This window comes from Perognathus longimembris, chromosome 3 (genome assembly GCF_023159225.1).
Source record: "Perognathus longimembris pacificus isolate PPM17 chromosome 3, ASM2315922v1, whole genome shotgun sequence".
Classification (NCBI taxonomy): Eukaryota; Metazoa; Chordata; class Mammalia; order Rodentia; family Heteromyidae; genus Perognathus; species Perognathus longimembris.
Window position 1 is genome coordinate 73,492,823 of NC_063163.1, and position 22,528 is coordinate 73,515,350.

General features: G+C 62.2%; 1 protein-coding gene across 5 annotated transcripts in view; it reads left to right on the plus strand.

Annotated features, from left to right (window-relative positions):
• The window catches only part of Adgrl1 (adhesion G protein-coupled receptor L1), a 34,819-nt gene extending 12,582 nt beyond the window's left edge, over positions 1–22,237 (plus strand). The window contains exons 2-24 of one of the 5 annotated variants that reach the window (XM_048342360.1): positions 1,827–1,991; positions 4,281–4,494; positions 6,712–6,821; positions 9,690–9,704; positions 12,253–13,053; positions 13,386–13,700; positions 13,919–14,022; positions 14,139–14,324; positions 14,458–14,496; positions 14,615–14,798; positions 14,891–15,013; positions 15,295–15,509; positions 15,601–15,771; positions 16,090–16,299; positions 16,380–16,600; positions 16,756–16,822; positions 17,074–17,165; positions 17,532–17,700; positions 18,428–18,556; positions 18,636–18,732; positions 18,807–18,935; positions 19,037–19,054; positions 19,196–22,237. In XM_048342360.1, coding sequence (XP_048198317.1) covers positions 1,922–1,991; positions 4,281–4,494; positions 6,712–6,821; positions 9,690–9,704; positions 12,253–13,053; positions 13,386–13,700; positions 13,919–14,022; positions 14,139–14,324; positions 14,458–14,496; positions 14,615–14,798; positions 14,891–15,013; positions 15,295–15,509; positions 15,601–15,771; positions 16,090–16,299; positions 16,380–16,600; positions 16,756–16,822; positions 17,074–17,165; positions 17,532–17,700; positions 18,428–18,556; positions 18,636–18,732; positions 18,807–18,935; positions 19,037–19,054; positions 19,196–19,920 — 4,404 coding nt within the window. In that variant the 5' untranslated portion in view covers positions 1,827–1,921 and the 3' untranslated portion in view covers positions 19,921–22,237. Of the gene's footprint in view, positions 1–1,826; positions 1,992–4,280; positions 4,495–6,711; positions 6,822–7,708; positions 9,705–11,255; positions 11,341–12,252; positions 13,054–13,385; positions 13,701–13,918; positions 14,023–14,138; positions 14,325–14,457; positions 14,497–14,614; positions 14,799–14,890; positions 15,014–15,294; positions 15,510–15,600; positions 15,772–16,089; positions 16,300–16,379; positions 16,601–16,755; positions 16,823–17,073; positions 17,166–17,531; positions 17,701–18,427; positions 18,557–18,635; positions 18,733–18,806; positions 18,936–19,036; positions 19,055–19,195 lie in introns of those variants that run through there. The other 4 variants (XM_048342362.1, XM_048342361.1, XM_048342363.1 and 1 more) reach the window with 4 other exon arrangements.
• Positions 22,238–22,528: the final 291 nt, after the last annotated feature.

Here is a 22,528-nt window from a genome sequence, read left to right on the forward strand (position 1 = left end):
GCTGTGATGAGGGGCTGTGTTGGGGTGACGGGAGCTATGATGAAGGGCTGTGTTGGGGTGACGGGGGCTCTGATAAAGAGCTGTGTTGGTGATGGGGGCTGTGTTGGGGTGATGGGCTGTGATGAAGGGCTGTGTTGGGGTGACGGGGGCTGTGATGAGGCTGTGTTGGGGTGACGGGGGCTGTGATGAAGAGCTGTGTTGGGTGACGGGGGCTGTGTTGGGGTGGCGGGAGCTGTGATGAGCGGCTATGTTGGGGTGACGGGGGCTGTGATGAGGGGCTGTGTTGGGGTGATGGGGGCTGTGATGAGGGGCTGTGTTGGGGTGACGGGGGCTGTGATGAAGAGCTGTGTTGGGGTGATGGGGGCTGTGATGAGCGGCTATGTTGGGGTGACGGGGGCTGTGATGAGGGGCTGTGTTGGGGTGATGGGGGCTGTGTTGGGGTGATGGGGGCTGTGTTGGGGTGACAGGGGCTTTGATGAGGGGCTGTGCTGTGTTGGGGTGTGACGGGCTGTGATGAAGAGCTGTGTTGGGGTGATGGGGGCTGTGTTGGGGTGACGGGAGCTGTGATGAGCGGCTGTGTTGGGGTGATGGGGGCTGTGTTGGGGTGACAGGGGCTGTGATGAAGAGCTGTGTTGGGGTGATGGGGGCTGTGTTGGGGTGACGGGAGCTGTGATGAGCGGCTGTGTTGGGGTGACGGGGGCTGTGATGAGCGGCTGTGTTGGGGTTTGAGGTCACTGGGGAGGCAGAGTCCGGCCAGCTGAAGTTAGGCAGTCTGGATTGGCGCCTTGGCGTCGCTGCTTTGTGGCCCCGTGAGGAAGCGAGACCCCAGTGGGGCGCCCAAGCCCACGTCACCCCATGATCCCTGAGCTCGGGTGGGGCAGGAGAGAGGACGGGAAGTCTCCTCCGTGTGTCCTGAGATGGTGGCGGCCTCAGAGTTGGGAGACTGAGTCATTTTGGTGACAGCCTGCCTGGTAGAAGGGATGTGCCTCGGCTTTGGATTTAGAACCCGGGGCCTGACAGAACCCAGTCGATGGCTGCCTGCTGGGGACAGGTGCAAAGGCCCTGGGGCAGGGTGGATGGCAGCCTTTGCAAGGGTTTTGGATTTTGGAGGCGACGCAGCAGGGCGGGCTGAGAGTAGGGATGGGGACACTGGTGCTGTTCGGGACCTGGAGTGACGGGGAGGGGACAGGGCAGGGGACCCACCCTGGAGGTCCCTTCCCCCAGTGGGCCTTGTGCATCAAAGCAAGGGTTCCCCTCTGGACAAGTGGGGTGTCAAAGGGTTCTGCCTCTTAAGTGCTCAAGGGGGGGTTGGCAGGCCATGGGAACAGTCACAGTCTAGAATGGAGCTGGCAGGATGGAAGGGCGGCTGGGGGGCCCCAGGGGCAGCACCCCCTCACCCGCCTGGCTGGCTCCACTGCACCCTGAGGGTCCCTGGTGGGGAGTGAGGGGCCTGGGCGTCCCTGCTCCCTGTTCTGTGGCGCCAGCCAGCTGGCTTCTAATTAGCTCCAGGATGGTGAGAGACAGGAAGTGGGGCTGGGGTGGTGCCTGGAAGCCTGCCCAACCCAGAGGCTGCCGGCCGGGGACACCGGGTCCCTCGCCAGAGGGGACAGAGATCTTGATAGGAAACCCAGGGGATGCTGGGTGCAGGCCTGCGCCTGGCAGCCACAGTGTCCTAAGGAGGTGCTGGGGAGGACATAGGCCTGGTGTGAGCAGCCCTCAGCCTGAGACCTTGGCCATTAGTAAGCGGTAAAGGGCGCAGCTCCAAACCCGTCTTCTGTGGGGGGGGTCCTAGTCCAGCCCTGCTTCACCCCCTTTTCTCCCCGCAGGCTGGTGGGCCAGGCCGTGGCAGCTGCCCAGTGATGTGGGGCCAGGCGCCCTGCCCAGGTCACTGAGAGCCCCGCGCGCGCCCCTGGCCGCCGCCATGGCCCGCCTGGCCGCCGTGCTCTGGAGCCTGTGCGTCACTGCCGTCCTGGTCACCTCAGCCACCCAAGGTAGGCGCCACCCTTCTGCATGGGATCTGGGGACGCACCTGGGGCCCCCACACCCTTCCTGCCCCCCAGCAGGCCAGGCCAGGGGACAGGACAGTCCACCACGCCCACTGGGACCAGGCAGGCCTTCCTGGGGGCCGGCTGGCACTCGCGCGCTCCCTCTCTCCCTCTCTCTCTCTGATTACATCTCAGACAGAAGTCTCACTGGGAGGACGGCTTAATTAAAGCATGCCCGCTGACGTTTATTTAAAAACAACTAATTACCCGCTTGGCCCTGCACCCGCCACAGTGCCACCATTAGCGCCCCAGCCTGCTGCCCACCCTGGCCATTACTTAGTTACTGTTCCTGGGCCAGCCCTGGGCCCTGTCCCCTGTCCCCTGCACCCCACCGCCCCCTCTGCCAGCCCTGCCCTTCGCAAAGCCACAGAACCGGCAGGTTGGATGGATGGGGAGGGGGCACATCGCCCTGGGTGCCCAGGACCTTGGCACTGCTCCATGCCCTCAGCCTGCAGTCTCAGCTCACCAGGGCGCAGGTTCTCAGCCGCCCCACTTCTGCCCCTGAGCCCCAGCTGGGCCAGGAGGGGCACCTCCATCCTCAGCCTCCTGTGAGGGAGCCCTCCGCCCCCGGCCTCCCTCCCTCCCGCCCGCCTGCCTGCCCCTCCGCCCGCCCCAGCGACACTAAAATTAGATTAGGAAGCAGATGGTGTGAGAGCGGCTCATGTAAAACTTTCTCCCAACTGGGGCTCGGCTCACCCCAAAAAACCCCAGGGGCCCTGCTGCCATGGCCCCTTGGAGGGCCCAGCCAGCATCCGAGGGGACCAGGCCTCTGGAAGGGGGCTACCCGGCTCACCCCGGGGAGCACACCTGTTCCCCAGCACAGCTTTGCTCCCCTCAAGTGGCAGCGTGTCTTCCTGTCACCTGCCAGGGCCCAGCATGGCCTGGCTGTGCCCGTAAGAGAGTATTCACCTCAGCTCTGGGGGCCACTGTCCTCGGGAGAGCAGAGCGGAATGACTGGCCCATGGTGTGGGGGCCCACTGGAGCTCCCGAGTCTCAGTCACGGCCTGGGACTGACCCCCCCCCCAAGCTGCTTGCTTGGCTCAGTGACCCCAGAAAGTGTCCTGTCACTGGTGTGCCCCTCCTTGTGCCTCACGCCTTTAATCCCAGCTACTCAGAGAGGCTGAGATCTCACTCTCACAGTTCAAAGCCAGCCTGGACAGGAAAGGCCATGAGACTCCTATCTGTAATTAACTGCTGAAAAGTTAAGGGCTCAAGTGGTAGGGTGTCAGCCTTGGGTGGAAAAAGGAAGTTCAGGGACAGCACTCAGACCCCAAGTTAACACCTTAGTACTGGAGTGGGGGAAAAGCAAAAACGAAACATTCTCTAGTGACTGGAATCTCCCAGGCCCCTAGAGCTGGGGGTCCCCATTTTCTGGTTTAGGAAACAGGCCTGGGGAGGCTGGGGTGTGGCTCAGCCTAGCTTCAGCGAAGGTTTGTTACACACACACACACACACACACACACACACACACACACACACACACGAAATAGAAGCCAGGTGTCATGACACACACCTGTAATCCCAGCACTGGGGACACTGAAGCTGGCATCACAGGCCCACTTAGTATTACAAGTGGGATCTTAGTTCTCAAGAAAACCCAAGCCAAGGGTGGAGACCTGGTTCAAGGGGGAGAGCGCCCGCCTAGCAGACACACACAGAGCCCTGAGTTCAAACCCCCAATACCACCAGAAAAATGAAAATAAATGAAGCATGCCTCAGCCCCTGCTGGGTGGGAAGAGGGAGATTCCTGAAGTCTCCTGACCTGAGTCTGGTGTGACACAGCCCGTGGCCCTACAGAGACTGATCATCTAGCCAAGCATAGTCATGAATGCCTGTAATCTCAGCATTGGGCTAGCTGGGAGCTGGTGGCTCATTCCTATAATCCTGCCTAGTCAGGAGGCTGAGACATAAGAGTCTCAATTCAAAGTCCGGACAGGAAAGTATGAGATTTTTACTCCAATTAACTCCAGAAAACCAGAAGCCTTGAGCAAAAGAAGCTCAGAGACAGTGCCCAGGCCCCGAGTTCAAGCCCCAGAACTGACAGAAAAGATAAGACTGCAGAAGGTGAGGCCAGGCCTTTGGGCCTCCTTCCTGCCCTCGCAGTGAGGCAGTGGGATGTCCATTTTGCAGCTGGGGTGAACAGGTTTACATAGTCAGCTGAGCTGGGGGTGGAGCCCCTCAAGGCTCCCCCTCCCAGCAGGCCAAGAGTGACGCTACCCCCCACCTTTCCCACAGGCCTAAGCCGGGCTGGGCTCCCGTTCGGCCTGATGCGCCGGGAGCTAGCCTGCGAAGGCTACCCCATCGAGCTGCGGTGCCCAGGCAGTGACGTCATCATGGTGGAGAACGCCAACTACGGGCGCACAGACGACAAGATCTGCGACGCCGACCCTTTCCAGATGGAGAACGTGCAGTGCTACCTGCCTGACGCCTTCAAGATCATGTCACAGAGGTGAGCGGCCCCCTGGCACTCTCCTGTAGTCCCAGCCCATGCACCTGTTCACCTGCTCCAAGCCCCCTCTCTCTCACGGGTCAGCCAGGAGCCCCCAGGAGAAGGGACAAGTGAGGGCGTCATGGGGTGCAGGGACAGCCACCAGCCCTTTGTGGCAGATGCCAGTGGTGGGCTGGCTTCCCCCCGGGGGCCAGCGGGACACATCTGGGAATCTGTGTGTTGTGAGTGTGTCTAGTGCTTGTGTTTGGGCATTGAGCCAAAAGTGTGTGTGTATCTGAGTGTGAGGGTGCGTGCTTTCCTGCGTGTCCGTATCAGAGTGGGCTGTGAGCCCCTGGGCACTGGCTGTGAACAAGCTGATGTGGGACTGGCAGTAACCCTGGCAGCATCCAGACCCCAGACCCGCCACCAAACCCAGACCCCACCAAAGCAGACACACGGGCCCATCAGAGCCTCTGCTGTTCCCTCTGCCTGGAACGATGATGTTCCCTGTTGTCCTCAGGGTCTTCCACCCCGGCTACAGGCTTCCTTTACCTGTGTCTCATTTCTAGCCCCCCTTCTCCATCACTAAGAGCCCTGGGGAGGGCTAGCAGGAGACCAGGAGACTCCCTTGCCCCAGCTTCGTCCTTTATATCCCCAACCATGCCCACTCTCCTTATTGGCTGGGTTTGAACATGTGATCTTCCAGCCCCAGAGGAGCCTGGGATATACAATCTCCAGCTGGAAGATCTTTTTTTGCCAGTCCCAGGGCTTGAACTCTGGGACTGAGCACTGTCCCAGAGCTTCTTTTGCTCAGGCTAGCACTCTACCACTTGAGCCACAGCACCACTTCTGCCTTTTTGTGTGTATGTGGTACTGAGGAATCGAACCCAGGGCTTCATGCATGCTAGGCAAATACTACCGCTAAGCCACCTTCCCAGCCCTCAGTGACTTTTCTTCCTTTTTCCTCTCCGCCCCCCCTCCCCCACTTGGTGCTGGTCCTGGTCCTTGAACTTGAACTCAGAGCCTGGGTGCTGTCCCTGAGCGCTTTCTGCTCAAGGTTAGCACTCTACCACTTTGAGCCACAGCTCCACTTTCAGTTTTCTGGTAAATAATTGGAGATAAGAGCCTCACGGACTTTCCCTCCCAGGCTGGCTTTGAACTGTGATACTCAGACATCAGCCTCCTGAGTAGCTGGCACTACAGGTGTGAGCCCCTGCACCTGGCTTTTTTTTTTTTTTTCTTTTTTACAATTGTGTACTCTTACAGATTTCAAACATACATTCTCATTCATTTTGCCACTTTCCTTTTGAAAAGTCCCTTAGGATGTGCTCCCATGGTCATTTTCATAAACAGCTCAGCTCCGTGAGGAACATTGTTGGGTGTATATTAGACACACGTCTGTATGTATGTGTGTGGCTAAACTGCTAGCAACAGAATTGCTAGCTCCAGCAGATGCAATGAGGTCCTGCCCTGCCATTTCCCCCAGCATCTCACCATCATCCTGTGGCCCTCTCTGCCTGGCCCTTTGGTTTGTTCTGCCATTGCCTTCAGTGATTGCAGGCAGGGCCAAAAGGGAGTCAGCAGCCCCTCTGTTAGGGAGCCTCAGATGGCTTCTTGTCTGGGCTGCCAGGTTCGGCCTGCCAGGAGCACTGGGGTCCTTGCCTATAGGCTCAGGCAGCTGATGACTCCTGCATTAGCTAGAGCTGACATGGGAAGTTGGTAGGGGCATGGTGGCTGGGGGCGGGGGGTGGGGGGGGAGAGGGTGTGTCTGTGGGCTCAGGGGCCTGGGCGCTGACCCTGGCTTCCTTCTGCTCAAGGCTAGCACTCTGCCACTTGAGCTACAGCACCACTTCAGCCTTTTTCAGTGCGTGGGGTGCTGAGGAATGGAGCCCAGGGCTTCATGAATGCTAGGCAAGCTCTCTGCCACTAAGCCACATTCCCAGCCCCTGGAGCATCTTTCTAGCTGCAGACGGCCATAGTCCAGGGACACTGGCAATGACACAGATGAGGGTGGCCTTGGGGGGGGGGTGCCCTGAACAAGAACAGGAGGCTGTCCCGGGGCAGGATGTGGTGGGAGAGCAAGCAAGCAGGAAGCGCAAAACGATGCCCACCAAGGTCCCGTCTTGGTCTCTCACTGCCCGCCCTCCGTCCTTGGAGTGACCCCTTCCTGGTGTTGCTCCCCTCCCTCCTGGGTCTGGATCTGTCTTTTTCCAGCTCTGGTCTCTCTCCCTCCTGCAGGTGTAACAACCGAACCCAATGTGTGGTGGTGGCCGGCTCTGACGCCTTTCCTGACCCCTGTCCAGGGACCTACAAGTACCTGGAGGTGCAGTACGACTGTGTCCCCTACAGTGAGTCATCTTGTTCCTCTTGCCGACCATGTTCCCCCCAGCCCCCAGCAAGTAAGGAGGAGACACCCTGTCCCGCACGTCGCACACACACATACACAGGACTGGAGCGGGGCTGACAGTGGGCCTGGGCCTGCCTCCCAGACACTCTCTATCGCACTCCGCCTCCTGATTGCACACCCCACCCTGACAACCCCTTACACACCTGCTCGTTCCTCTCACGCACCCCATCCTCTTTCAACTCCTTCCTTGCTCTTGCCCTCCCCGCCCCACACATGACTTCCACATCGTGGAAGCTGGACCCTGTGCCCCTAGCGTGGCCAGCCATCCTCCAAGGCCTACTGGCAGAGCTGGTGAAAGGCCTTTGACACATTCCCATCTCCTGGTTAGTTTAACCATTTCTACCATAGTACTTCCTGTCTGCAAAGGAAGTGCCACCATATTGGATGGAGAGTACCCCCTCCCCCAAGGTAGCCTGAGGAAAAAGATTTGGGGAGCCGGAGGTCAGGCCATCTTAGATCTGGCTAAGGGGAGCAAAGACAGGTCCCTCCCCTGCAGTAGCAGCCATCATCATCATCCTTCTCTCCTGCTGCCCTTTTCCCCCACCCCTTCTTTCTCCTCCCCTGCCTGGCTTCATATAGCCAACCTGGAGGTAGGGCCTCCGGCCTGAGGGGGGAGGAGGGAGGGACACCAGTGTGTCTGAGGGGGGCAGGGGAGCAGGAGACCCTGATACTCTCCTTCCCCTCCCCTCCCACTCTGCTCTCGCCCACCGCCCAACCTTTGCTTTCTCCTCGCAGGTGACCCAAGGATGCTGAGGAAACAGGATGGCTCGTGTGCTTCTATAATTTTCTCCTTTTAGTGTCTGCCCTTTCCTTTCAGTGCCCGAGGCCTCCAGCCACCCAAGGGGCTGCTGGTCTGCTCTCAGGAGCCTCCCCCCAGCACTGGGGACACTGCCCAGCCACATGCGGGGACAGCTGGGGGGGTCAGGGGGGCCCCTGAGGCTCCACTGGGCTCTTGAGCTTCTGGCCGACTTCATTTCTGAGTCCAGGAGATGTCGGGTGGTCACTTTGCTGGCAGAGTTTTGAGCGGTGGTGGTTAGCACCCCACACAGGTAGAGCTTCCACTCCCAAGCCCAGAACCCACCCTGTGCCAAGTTTGCCAGGGGCTTTTCCTTTCCCGCCTCCTAGCCAATGCTCTCGTCCCAGATAAGGAGGGGCCTACTTCTGCAGCTGGCAGTGAGCCACGTGGCTTCACTCCTCCAGCCTCAGTTTCTCCAGCTGTAGGCAAGTTTTTCCAAGCCTGCTGGCAGGCGTCCAGTGCTCTTGGGTGTTGGGCACTTGGTTTATGGCTTGTTTTGACTTCTCATTACTTCTTACCAATTACTATTATTGCTGTGGTAATCAAAATAAAAATAGCAGCAGGTGATGAGCACAGAGAAAATTCCCCAGGCCAGGTGACTCCAATGCCAGGGCAAGAAAGAGAGAAGGCCACAGGCCTGTGAGCTGCTACCTAGAACCAGTGGACATTGGAGGCTGGGTTCCAGGAGGAACCCACAGAGACTCAAGAGGGCTCTGGGGGCAGAAGGTGGCCCACAATCTGAGGGGAAAGCCAGTGGGAGCTCTTCTGGAACCAGGACAGATAGATGGGGGACGTCCGCCATGGGGCCCGACAGAGCCTGAGGGCTATGAGCAAGCTCCTGACCCTAAAACAGGGCTGGAGTTAGGGGGAATCAGAGGTAGATGGCAAGACAGGGAAGTGGGCTGCTCCCCTGCATACCCCATTTCCTGAGCATCTTACACCCTCCACGCACCCCTGCCCAGTGCCAGGCCCTGTGAGGCACCAGGCAGGAGCTGTCCAAGGGTGGGAGTGGGGCTGGAGTGGGGGCGGGGGAGAGGCCTTGGAAGGCTTGAGGCCCCGGGTTTCAGAAGCCGGGGTGACCCCAGTGCTGGCAAGGGTGGTCGGGTGGGGGTGCTGGGGCTCCCAAGGGGAGGGCACTGCTGTTCAGGGAACCCCGTCCCTCCCCAGATGCGGAACTAACGTTAGATTTGTTTTGCAGCCCAGCTGGGTCTAACCGTCCCCTTCCTCCCCCAGGTGCTGCCCGCACATCACTTCGTGGCCCTGGCAGCCTGGAGCTCGGGCTTGGGGCCCCGGGAGGGCTTGCCCCCTGGGGGAGGGGTGCGGGAGCGTGTGTGCCCCCCACCTGCTGTCCCGTCTGGTCTGTGTCCCCCATCCTGGCCCTCTTGAGGCCTCTGTCATTCTGTCTGCCCCTGCCACCTTGTGTCTGTGTTTCTGGGGTGCTGAGGGCCTGGGGAACACAGCTGGACTTGGGTGGGGCCGTCCCCCGGGGCAAGGGGTTCAGTCTGTGCTTCTGGCTCGGAGGGGCTCCCCGGTCCCAGGACACTCTGAACCCCTTTCCTGGGCCCGGTTCTAGCAGGAGAGCAACGGGCTGGCAGGAGCAGGGCCCTGTGCCCTTCATTCCCCCTGCCCCCCTCGACCAGTGCTCACCCCCAGCTGGGCTCCCCCCTCGCCCACTGTCCCCACCCAGGGCTGTCCGCCACCTGCCTGCACCCTGGCCCACGTCCCCACGTCACTCCCCTCCTCCCCTCCCCAGTGTCCCTCCCGTCCCGTCTGTCTCCCTGTCCCCCCTTCTGCCCTCCCCTGACCCCCAGAGGAAGGGCCTTGGGGTGGGTGGGGGCTGAACCCAGGCTGCAGAAGGGGTTGGGGAAGCAGGTACCAGGAAGGCCAGAAAAAGGGGGCGTTGTGGCCAGAAAAAAAGGAACGAAAGCAATTTAATCTTTTTTTTTTCTCTTTTTTTTCTTGCACATTTTTTTTTCAATTTGTTTTCTCTCTCTCTTCCTGATGCTTAAGTAGAAGTGGAGCAGAAAGGTAAACGCACTGTTACCAATGCTAATCCCTAACTCACACTTTGTCCTCCCTCCCCCTACTCATGTGACCCCTTCCCGCCCTGCCCCGCCCCGCCAGAGAGACCCCCGCCCGCCCCGGGCACCTCCAGACTCCCAAGGAAGCCTCTCCCTCTCTCCTTTCTCTCTCCTTTCTCTCTCTCCCCCTTTCCCCCTCTTTCTCCCCCCTCCCCCTCTTCATCTCTCTCTCTCCTCCCTTTCCTCTCTCTCTCTCTCTCTCTCTCTCTTTCTTTCTTTCCTCCCTCCTCTGCCTCACCTCTTGCACTGGGTTTGGCTCTGGGTTGGGGGAGGGGCTTTGTTTTCCTTTTGGGGAGCAGATTTCTCCTCTCTCTCCTCCCTCGGGGCTCCTGGTGGCTTAAGCTCTTCTGGTTTGGCGTTTCCAAGGCCCAGAGCCGTGCGGAGGAGCCAGGCGCGTGCGCGTGCCATGCGGTGCCCGCCGCCCTGACCAGCTGGGCGCCCGGGCGGGGTGGGGGGACGGGTGGAGGGAGGAGGGCTGGGGTGATGACCATGCTTGCAAAGCTGCAGTCAGGGTTTCTTCCGGGCTGTTGTGGGTAGAGGACCAGGGAGAGGGGTGGGTGGGGGGCACAGGTGGACTCTGGGGACCTCCATGGCCCTCCCCCGAAATCTCTGGCAGTGGGGGAGGGGTTCCTTCTTCGCCTTTTCCTCCCCAGGAGGTCTGTGGGAGTTACAGACGGGAGGAGGCAGCTCTGGGGAAGGGACCAGAGGACCCAGCAGGGTCCCGTTTGCCTTGAGATTGCGGGGGGTCTGTGGAGCATCCTGGGGTGGGGGCGTCCCTCTGAGCTGCACCCCTCCCTGTCCCAGGCTGCAGACACCCCTCCCACCCCCAAAGTCTGCCCAGGCACCAGTCACTCTTCTTGCAGGCCGTGGTTTCACGCAGCTCTGGATCTTCGGGGTGGGCTGGGGGGAGGGGGAAAAGCCTCTGGGTGCGAGGACCCTCCCTACAGACAGACCCTGCCTTGTCTCTCTCCCCCTTCCCTAGGATGACCTCTAACTGCTTTTCCTCCCTGCACCCTCTGAGCAGCTCCTGCTGAGATACCCCCACCCCCTTCCACACACATCACACAAGCCCCTGGGGACAGGGGACGGGAGGCAGCGGGACCCCCAGCTCCATCAGGAAGGGTCTGGCTCTATCCTCCCTCGGTGCCTTAGGCACCTTCCTAAGCTGCTGGCTGCTTCCTGCCTGCAGTTCCCAGAGCCAGGCTGAGTGGGGACAGGGCTGCCTGCACCCCTCCTCACGGGGCTACCCCGGCCCCCTCTCCCCTGCAGGGCCTGCTGCTTTGGTGACAGGCCAAGCATGAGCAGAGAATTCACACAGATCCCTGCACCAGCCCTGGCCTGCCCATGGGTTCTGCCACTCGTGGCCCTTGGGGGGAGGAGGTGCCTGGCCACGCCTGCCTGGCCACGCCACCCTGGCAGGAAGGGGTAGGCTAGGAGCCGGGGGCGCGGGCAGGCCAGCGGCGTCAACGAGATGCAGTCGAGGTTTTCCTCTTTTCAGGGAATGGGGGGGTGGGGCGGGGCCCCCCACCTTTCTGACACCAGCGCTGCCTTGGTCCCTCCTCCCGAGCCGGGGATGGTCACAGGTAAATCTGGGTCCGGGCAGGGAGGTGGCGGGGGGATGGGTGGGGTGGGCTGGGTCTTTATCCTAGCACCTGGTTCCCTCCCTTGCCCCCTCCGAGCTGGACCTGCCCCCCCGAAGGGACCCTCAGTCGGCCCGGCCTGGCCCAGCCACGGAGTGAATTCTCTGCTCACCCCTCTCTCCTCCGCCAGCGTTAACCCTTTCTTCCCAGGTGCTCCAGCTGCCTACCTGGGAGCCAGGACTTCGGACCCCCGCCCCTGTCTCTCTTCCCTCCGCGCAGCTCTCCCCTCCCTCTCCCACCGGCCCAGGGGGGCCCCCTGAGAGACCCCGCTGTCTGGCCAGCCCCGGGGGCTGTCCCCGAACGCTGCCGTGTGTGGGTACCGGATGGAGGTCTGGGGAGAGTTGGTGCCCCTAGGCCTCCCCCACCCTACACTGAAATAGGATGCCCCTGACACCCACTGTGGGAGGGTGGGCGACATAGGACACGGTTCTACCTTGCAGTTTTTGTACGAGGAAGAAAGTGACATTTAACAAGTCTGTTCCGATGTGGTCGGTGAAGGATGGGACCCGAGACCTTAGTTCTTCCTTAGGGCAGAGGAGGCAGAAGGGCAGGGAGACCCTCGCTCAACACCCCGGCCCCAGCCCGTGGGGTCTCTAGCAGCCAGGGAGGGGCCAGGGTTGCCTCCCCACCCACCCACCCACCCGCACTAACCCTGCTCTTGATGGCCTGCAGGGCGGACAGCTCCAGGGAGAGGGGCAGCTGGGCGGGCGGGGGTCCCAGCCCAGAAACCCCCTCCTATCACCAGCCCTACCAAGCAACCATGACTGCAGCAGCAGGAGGGGACGGCTGGGTCCCCGCCCTGTCACCCACTCCTCTCTCTCTCCCTCTCTCTCTGCCCCCCTTCCCCCTGCTCAGTCTTCGTGTGCCCGGGCACGCTGCAGAAGGTGTTGGAACCCACGTCCACACACGAGTCAGAGCACCAGTCTGGTGCATGGTGCAAGGACCCGCTGCAGGCGGGCGACCGCATCTACGTGATGCCCTGGATCCCCTACCGCACCGACACGCTCACCGAGTATGCATCGTGGGAGGACTATGTGGCTGCCCGCCACACCACCACCTACCGCCTGCCCAACCGCGTGGATGGCACGGGCTTCGTGGTCTACGACGGCGCCGTCTTCTACAACAAGGAGCGCACGCGCAACATCGTCAAGTATGATCTGCGCACACGAATCAAGAGTGGCGAGACGGTCATCAACACAGCCAACTACCACGACACGTCGCCCTACCGCTGGGGCGGCAAGACCGACATCGACCTGGCGGTGGACGAGAACGGCCTTTGGGTCATCTATGCCACCGAGGGCAACAATGGGCGGCTGGTGGTGAGCCAGCTGAACCCCTACACGCTGCGCTTTGAGGGCACGTGGGAGACCGGCTACGACAAGCGCTCGGCCTCCAACGCCTTCATGGTGTGCGGGGTGCTCTACGTGCTGCGCTCGGTCTACGTGGACGACGACAGCGAGGCGGCTGGCAACCGCGTGGACTACGCCTTCAACACCAATGCCAACCGCGAGGAGCCCGTGGGCCTAGCCTTCCCCAACCCCTACCAGTTTGTGTCCTCCGTGGACTACAACCCCCGCGACAACCAGCTCTATGTGTGGAACAATTACTTTGTGGTGCGCTACAGCCTGGAGTTTGGGCCTCCCGACCCCAGTGCTGGTGAGGAGAGTTCCTGGGGTGGGGGTGTCCCTACCCTCTGCCAGAGTCTGTTGGTTCTCATATGACCTCACTTTACAGATTGGGAAACTGAGGCCCCTGGGTACTGCTCAAACAGTCCACAGTGCCACCCCAGGGAACCTTACCCAGTCCAGCCTCTTCCGCAAGGGGCCCCCTCTGCCATTACCACCGACACAAGGGGTTCCCCAGCTTTGACCATGTGTGCTTTCCTGGGGGTCATGGCCCCTAGGGATGCAGAGGCCAGGGGTGGGCTCAGCGGGGACAGCACCCCCAGACCCAGGCACGCGGTGACCTTGGGGTGTCTCTCCTTCCAGGCCCAGCCACCTCGCCGCCCCTCAGCACAACCACCACAGCGCGGCCCACACCCCTCACCAGCACAGCCTCGCCTGCAGCCACCACTCCCCTCCGCCGTGCACCCCTCACCACGCACCCCGTGGGTGCCATCAACCAGCTGGGACCCGACCTGCCTCCGGCCACGGCCCCCGCCCCCAGCACCCGGCGACCCCCCGCCCCCAACCTGCATGTGTCCCCGGAGCTCTTCTGTGAACCCCGAGAGGTGCGGCGGGTCCAGTGGCCAGCCACGCAGCAGGGCATGCTTGTGGAGCGGCCCTGCCCCAAGGGGACTCGGGGTGAGTGCAGAGGCTGGGCGGGGTGGGAGGGGCACATGGACCATGCATCCAGCAGAGTCTTGGCATGGTGGCAGCTCAGAGACTGCGAGGGATGGCTTGTGCCATCCCTCACCCCTTTCCTGTCTCATTGCTGTGTGTCTGTCTGTTGTCCGTCCACATCCCCATCACCGCCTCTCCCCTTCCGGCCTACCCTTTGCCTCCCTCATCTGTCCCTTTAGGAATCGCCTCGTTCCAATGTCTGCCGGCCTTGGGGCTCTGGAACCCCCGGGGCCCCGACCTCAGCAACTGTACCTCTCCCTGGGTCAACCAGGTGGCTCAGAAGGTACTGCCCCCACCCCCCAGTGCCACACTTGCCTACTGGGCTAGGACGGGGAGGGGAGGGGGGAGGGCAGGGTGGTCCCTGACAGACCTGGCTCCCTTCCTGCCCGCTGCATGCAGATTAAGAGTGGAGAGAATGCGGCCAACATCGCCAGCGAGCTGGCGCGCCATACTCGGGGCTCCATCTATGCGGGGGACGTGTCCTCCTCTGTGAAGCTCTTGGAGCAGCTGCTGGACATCCTGGATGCCCAGCTGCAGGCCCTGCGGCCCATCGAGCGTGAGTCAGCCGGCAAGAACTACAACAAGGTGGGCATGGCTCCTCCAAGCCAGCAGCCTGTATAGGGGGGCCTTGGAGGCGGGGTGCAGAATGAGCTACCTAGGGCCCAGGTTTGGGGGAACAGTGCCCAGAGGTAAGCCTGACACGCCCTCCCATCTCTAGATGCACAAGCGAGAGAGAACCTGCAAGGATTACATCAAGGTGAGGCCCCGTGGGTCACTCGGCTTCCAGAGGAGGGGAGGAAAGGACACAGCCCACTCACGGAACTAGGGACGTAGGTGGCTCACAGCACCCCCTCCGCGCCCCCCCCCCCCCCCAGGCCGTGGTGGAGACGGTGGACAACCTGCTCCGGCCCGAGGCACTCGAGTCCTGGAAGGACATGAATGCCACGGAGCAGGTGCACACGGCCACCATGCTGCTGGACGTCCTGGAGGAGGGCGCCTTCCTGCTGGCTGACAACGTCAGGGAGCCTGCCCGCTTCCTAGCAGCCAAGCAGAATGTGGGTGAGTGCCAGCTCAGAGCCTGGGGTGCAGGGCCTTGCCCACCGAGGGCAGAGGCTGACGGCATGTGTCCCCTCCCCCCCCCCCCCGGCCAGTTCTCGAGGTCACTGTCCTGAACACAGAGGGCCAGGTGCAGGAGCTGGTGTTCCCCCAGGAGCACCCCAGCGAAAACTCTATCCAGCTGTCGGCCAACACCATCAAGCAGAACAGCCGGAATGGTCAGTGCCTGGACGCCAGCGGGTGCCCAGGTCCCCCCAAAGCCCTAAAGAACCCCAGGTTTGCAGAGCTCCTGGCTCAGCACCCTGCTATTGTTCCTAAGGCTCAGAGAGGTCACACAGGGGAGGAGGAGGAGGAGGGCAGTGCCTGAGCCCCCACCTCCTGGCCCCTGTGGGAAGGGCTCTGAACCCCCTTGCCTGGCTGTGGCCTGCATTGGTAGTCCCCGTGGCCAGGCATGGCAGGCTGGTGGCTGCGTCTCATAGTGCCCCACTGCCCTCCCCAGGGGTGGTCAAAGTGGTCTTCATCCTCTACAACAACCTGGGCCTCTTCCTGTCCACGGAGAACGCCACGGTGAAGCTGGCGGGTGAAGCGGGCTCGGGGGGTGCGGGGGGCACCTCGCTGGTAGTGAACTCACAGGTGATTGCCGCGTCCATCAACAAGGAGTCCAGCCGCGTCTTCCTCATGGACCCCGTCATCTTCACTGTGGCCCACTTGGAGGTGAGCCCAGGGCCCGTCCTGGTCCTCTACACTGGGTACGGGGGACCTGCAGGGCCCCCCAATTCTGACCCCTGCTGACACCGAATGGCAGGCCAAGAACCACTTCAATGCCAATTGCTCCTTCTGGAACTACTCGGAGCGCTCCATGCTGGGCTACTGGTCGACGCAGGGCTGCCGCCTGGTGGAGTCCAACAAGACCCACACCACGTGTGCCTGTAGCCACCTCACCAATTTCGCCGTCCTCATGGCCCACCGAGAGATCGTAAGCCAGCTGGGGCAAGGCGCACTGCGGCCCTGCTTTGCATGGCATCCTAGGGCACAGCATGGGGGGACCTAGGGGTCCCCGGCAGGGAGGAGGGAGGGCAGGGGCAGAAGGCCACGTGCAAGTGCGGCTGTCCAGTTGCCTCTGGCTTCTGTCCACCCAGCTGCTGTGGAAAAGCCAGTGGGTGTCACTGCTGTCTCCCCTTGGGGGACCTACTTGTAGGGCGTGGCCTTGCCCGCAGGAGGCTCTGGGCATGCGCCCTGCTCCTGGCCTTGCCCACGGCAGGCTCTGAGTGTACACCCTCGCTCCCATCTCCAGTACCAGGGCCGCATCAATGAGCTGCTGCTGTCGGTCATCACCTGGGTGGGTATCGTGATCTCGCTGGTCTGCCTCGCCATCTGCATCTCCACCTTCTGCTTCCTGCGGGGCCTGCAGACCGACCGCAACACCATTCACAAGAACCTGTGCATCAATCTCTTCCTGGCCGAGCTGCTTTTCCTGGTGGGGATAGACAAGACACAGTATGAGGTGGGCCCGGGCCTGGGGGCTGGAGAGGACGCACCCCAGCCCCCAGCACAGCCCCTCACCTCCCCCTATGGCTCCTCCAGATTGCCTGCCCCATCTTCGCGGGCCTGCTGCACTACTTCTTCCTGGCCGCCTTCTCCTGGCTATGTCTGGAAGGCGTGCACCTCTACCTGCTGCTGGTGGAGGTGTTCGAGAGTGAGTACTCTCGCACCAAGTACTACTACCTAGGCGGCTACTGCTTCCCTGCGCTGGTGGTTGGCATTGCCGCCGCCATTGACTACCGCAGCTACGGCACCGAGAAGGCGTGAGTGTCCCCCGCAGCCTCATGGGGCTCCGTGGCACCCCTCAGGTCAAGCCTTTTAGGTTGCTGGCCTCCATGACCCCCCCATCCTCCCAGGCCAGAGAGAAGGGGCCCCACGTCCTCCCCAACATCTTTCAACACCACCGTCTCTTTCACAGCTGCTGGCTCCGAGTGGACAATTACTTTATCTGGAGCTTCATCGGCCCTGTCTCCTTTGTCATCGTGGTGAGTTAGAAGGGCTGGCCTTGACCTTGACGTACATGCACAAGTACACACACGTGCCCATGTGTGCACATGCACACTCCTGGTGTGAAGGTGTCAGAACTGAGCAGTAGCTCAGCGCACATGAGCTCATCATGAGGCAGATGGGGTCCTAGGGCATGGAGGGCACAGAGGGCATGAGGGGCATGGAGGGCCCCTCCCCGGCACAGAGGATGGCTTCAAAGAGGAAGAGTGATCAGCCCTGCCCTGCATAGGTGAACCTGGTATTCCTCATGGTGACGCTGCACAAGATGATTCGCAGCTCGTCCGTGCTCAAGCCAGACTCCAGTCGCCTGGACAACATTAAGTGAGCCCCCCCCCCCCCCCGGGATGCAGTACTCTAGGGATCGGTGCTTTATTGTATTTATGGTGCGCCCACTTAAGGATGGGAAAGCATATCATTAGCACATTCAGCCTGCGGTATGGGGCTGTGACTGCAGTGGGGGAGGTCAGGTTCAAATCCTGAGTCCACTTAAGGATGATAGAAAAGTGGCCACAAAACATAGCTTATGCACTCCACAGTGCAGCAGGTGCTGCCAGCCTCCCAAGGCCGCCGAGGCCCTGGGCTTGGCAGACAGGCCCATCGAAGGTCCCCGGGGAACTGTGCTGTGGGCTCTAGGGGGCTCTGGGAGGCTCCGCCGGTCGCTGACCTGCGTGCGTGCCCCTCCCTCAGGTCCTGGGCCCTGGGCGCCATTGCACTGCTCTTCCTGCTGGGTCTCACTTGGGCCTTCGGCCTCCTTTTCATCAACAAGGAGTCTGTGGTTATGGCCTATCTGTTCACCACCTTCAACGCCTTCCAGGGGGTCTTCATCTTCGTTTTCCACTGCGCCTTGCAGAAGAAGGTAGGGTATGGCAGGGCCTGGGGCTCAGCAGAAGAGAAGGGCAGGGGCTGGGGGCCTAGTGCTGCTGGGGCCCGAAGTGCCCGCCTTGCACAGCGCGGCCTGTGCCCCAGGGGAGGCAAGCACGGCTCTGCCAGGGGTGGAGTGGCCTGGGCACTCTCTGCAGGGTGAGGGCGTGAATCAGGACCCACAGGGAGGAACTACGGGGCACCCCACGAAATGTTTCCCACTGGAATAGTTCTGGAAAGAACTGTGAATTTTGTAGTGATAGAAAGGTCTCTTTTTAAATCAGCGCATTAAAGTAAGGATCTTAAAAACCACTCAGGAAGAAGGCAACAGCACTGGGGAGAGGCAGCAGGCTCCAGACTGGAGCTTCGGGCCGTAGAGGCCGTGGCAGCCGGGCTGCTGCGTGCAGAATCCTCTCACGAGCCAGGCACCAGTGGCTCATGCCAGTCATCTCAGCTAGTCAGTGCGCTGGGATCTAAGGATGGAGGTTCCAAGTCAGCTGGGGCAGGAAAGTCCCTGAGAGTGGTAGAGCGCTGGACTTGAGCATGCCCTGCAGGGGGATTCCATGCCGCTGGAGTCCACGGGCCACCTACAGCGGGCACTCGGCTGCCCCTGGGTTAGCATCTGAGAGGGGTCCTGCAGCTCAGCCGCTCCCCTGGCCAGCTTCAGGTGGCGGTTCATGCACACGCACGCGCACACACACACACACACACGTGTCTCACAGGTGCACAAGGAGTACAGCAAGTGCCTGCGCCACTCGTACTGCTGCATCCGCTCCCCGCCAGGGGGTGCGCACGGCTCCCTCAAGACCTCAGCCATGCGCAGCAATACCCGCTACTACACAGGGACCCAGGTACTGGCGGGTGGGCTGGGCCAGGGGGGGAGGGAACAAGGAGAGAGGCCTGTCCCCTCATGCCTGGCTGTGTCCCCAGAGCCGGATCCGGAGGATGTGGAATGACACGGTGAGGAAGCAAACAGAGTCCTCCTTCATGGCAGGTGATATCAACAGCACCCCCACCCTGAACCGAGGTGAGCCACTGCCCTGCACCCCTAACTCCCATCTCCAACGAGGGCCGCCGTGTGACCTGCCACTCCCTTGGCAGGCACCATGGGGAACCACCTCCTGACCAACCCCGTGCTGCAGCCTCGCGGGGGCACCAGCCCCTACAACACACTCATTGCCGAGTCGGTGGGCTTCAACCCCTCCTCACCCCCCGTCTTCAACTCCCCAGGTGAGGGCATGGCAGCTGGGGGGCGTCAGCCCTGGGGTGGCCCCACCCCTGGGCACTGGCTCTAAGCTCCTTCTCACCTTCTCTTTCCGCTGGCACTGCAGGGAGCTACCGGGAACCCAGTAAGTCACCATGTGGGGGACCCTGTCTCCCCGGTGCGGGGCATAGCACAGGCCCACGGGGGGGTCTCCCGAGGACGCGGGGAGCCTGGGGCTGCGCCTTGCCCCGCCGAGCCCCCCCTGAGCCCCGCGCCTTCCCCGCAGAGCACCCCCTGGGCGCACGCGAGGCCTGTGGCATGGACACGCTGCCGCTCAACGGCAACTTCAACAACAGCTACTCGCTGCGCAGCGGCGACTTCCCCGCGGGCGACGCGGGCCCCGAGCCCCGCGGGCGCAACCTGGCCGACGCGGCCGCCTTCGAGAAGATGATCATCTCCGAGCTGGTGCACAACAACCTGCGGGGCGCGGGCGCCAAGGGGCCGCCGCCGCCGCCCGAGCCGCCCGCGCCGCCGGGGCCGCCCGGCGAGGATGAGGCCGGGCCCGCGGGCGCCGACCGCGCCGAGATCGAACTGCTGTACAAGGCGCTGGAGGAGCCGCTGCTGCTGCCGCGCGCGCAGTCGGTGCTGTACCAGAGCGACCTGGACGAGTCCGAGGGCGGAGCGGCCGACGACGGCGCTGGCCGGCCGCTCTCCTCCCCGCCGGGCCGGGACTCGCTCTACGCCAGCGGGGCCAACCTGCGGGACTCGCCCTCCTACCCGGACAGCAGCCCCGACGGGCCCGGCGAGGCCCTGCCCCCGCCACCGCCCGCGCCCCCGGGGCCCCCTGAGATCTACTACACCTCGCGCCCGCCGGCCCTGGTGGCCCGGAACCCCCTGCAGGGCTACTACCAGGTGCGGAGGCCCAGCCACGAGGGCTACCTGGCCGCACCGGGCCTCGAGGGGCCGGGGCCCGACGGCGACGGCCAGATGCAGCTGGTCACCAGCCTCTGAGGGACCTTGCGGACCAGGGGCGGGCCGGGGCGCCCTGGGCTCGGCCGTGGCTGGTGGGCGGCCCCTCAGTCCCCGCCAGGACCCGGCCATGGGCGCACACAGGGTCTCCACCAGCCACCCACACCAGCTCGATTTGGGGGAGTGCAGTGAGGAGGCCCTGAGCCCCCCACAGGGCAGGAGGGAGGACTGGCACCCGCCGCTCTTGCCTCTAATGCCCTGGGCCCGGAGGGGACCCCGCGGGGTCCGGCCTGGCTGCCTACCCCTGTCTTGGTGGGCAGGATGGGTGGTCAGGGGCCCCACCCCCATGCACCCCACTCTCCCTGCCTCCAGCAACCAGAGCCTATGGCCCATGCCCAGGCAGTAGTGGCTGGCAGTTTTAAGGTGGAACTTTCCACAAGCTCCTTCCCCTTGCTATGGGTCCCCCACCCCCCAGAGTGCACCCAATGACCCCCTCCCTTGGGGCGACTCCTGATGAAGCACAACTCCCCACAGGGGTGGCCCAGGCTGGTCAGTTCCCAGTCCTGTGGGCCCGGCTATCTGGGGAGCAGATTGTGGGTCCGGGTCTCCCTGGGGAGTGGGTCCCGGGCTTGGATCTTTCCCTAGGGACTCCTCTTGCCCCCTCCTCTTGCCCCCTCCTCTTCCCCCCCTGCCCCCCATTGCTGTAAATATTTCAACGAAATGGAAAAGAACAAAAAAGACAAAAAAAAAAAATCTCATCACTTGAAGCCACCAGGCGCCTGTGGCCCAGGCCAGCCCAGACTTTCTTGGGAGCGGAGCAGAGTGGGGGGGCGCCACTGGCCACCCCTGCCCCCCCAGCCAGGATTTCTCCATGGATGTCCTGTGCACCCCGCGCCCTGCGGGGCAGCGGCAGAGCAGCTTTCCACACCAGAGACAGCAACAGCGAAACAAAGAACCCGGTGCCCATCCGGCCTGTCACCTCCTTCCCTGCTCCGCCGCCCCTGCATCCGTCAGCCCCCTCCTCCCCCCCGGGGCGTGTACCTCACTGCCTGCCCCAGGACCAGGGCCTGTCTCCCCTCTGCTCCCCACTGGCCCAGGGAGACACCCTCACACCCAAAGAGGCTCTTGCCAAGACCGGCTGCGCTGCCCCTCCATGTGCACACCCCCTCCCTGTGCTCCCTACCGGAGCAGGGGGTGCGGGGGGCCTGGGGGGGCCTCTCCCCATCCCCTCTGCCCCTGGAGGGGCACAGCTGGTCCAGGCCTGGGCTGTCACCTGAGCCCCTCTCCGTCCTCAGGCCCCCTGCTTCTCCCAGCCTTTTGGGGTAGTGCAGCCCCTCATCGCCATTTCCCAGAGGTGCCCCTGCCTCTGCCCTGATCTCTGTCTCTTGCCCTCCTCCCTCTTTTCTCACAAGTGCCATGAGTTTCCAAACATCTCCGGGTCTCAGCCTGCTGCTGCCATGAACTTTGGGTTTTGGGGGAGGAGGCCTCTAGGAAGGAGGGGGACCCTTTTTTTTTTGCTGCTAGAAAGCCCCCTCCCTGGTGCTGGGGAGCTGGGGCTGGCTTGTCCCCATCAGTTAGGGGAGAAGGGGTCAGACCAAAGAGGGTGGTTTGGTCCCAGTGGGGAGCAGGCGGGGGTGACCACATCTCTGGCAAGTTGTGGTGGTGGGGGGGTCTTGGACTGATGTCACCACAGACCCGGGGGGGGGTCAAGGTCTAGCTGGGCAGAGGGGACAGAGGGCCTGGCCACCAGGGGAGGGGAAATCTCCCCTGCCCAGCCCCCCATCTCTCCATACAACGACAATCAAGGGGAGAGAGGGTGCAGGGGGGCAGTCACCCAGGTGGGCTCCCGGGCCTCGGGGCTGCATGGTGGCGCCCCCTGGCGGGGCTGGACACCACTGCAGCCCAGTGCAGCACCACCCCAACCAGACCCGGTGCCTTGATGCCCCCCCACCCCAGCTGGGACGGGACGGACAAGGGTCTTGGTTTCCTCCCCCACGCCCCTCCGTGGGCTCCTGGATTCATTTGCTCCTAAATCTTGTCTGTTCTTTCTCCCTGCATTCTTTTCTGTTGGGTCCCCCCCTCCTGCGCCCCCTGCCCCATGTCTTTCTCGCTGTCTCCGCCCCTCTTTCTACTCATCCCTGATCTCCGTCCATTTGGGCCTCCCCGCCCCACCCTTGCCCCACCGCACCCCTCTTCGGTCTCCTTTTCGATATGCCAAACCAATTTTGGGTCGAGTGCATTTAACGAGAACAAAACAAAAAGGCTCATAACGAACGTTTCAGAAAAAAACAAAAAGTTTAAAAAAAATTGTTGAGTCAAAAAAAAAGTCAAACAATAAAGAAATTAAGATTTCTTGGAAGGATGAGTGGCCGTTGATTCACTGGGGGTGGGTGGCAGTCCCCAAAGCTCTGCATCGCATGTGGGGACACAGAGGGGCTAGGTCTCGCTTGCTCCCAGACTGCACCATAACAGGTATTCCCTGCCACACAGGATCTGCCTTTCACCATGCCCTTGAACACACTGCTACCCCATACTGACTGCCAGCACCCTGGCTTTGGTCCCCATGTTTTCTTCCCTCTTCAGCTCAAAACTGTGGTATGTCTCATCCAGATGAGAAGCCGAGGGCAGCCCTGGCTTTACAACAACCAAA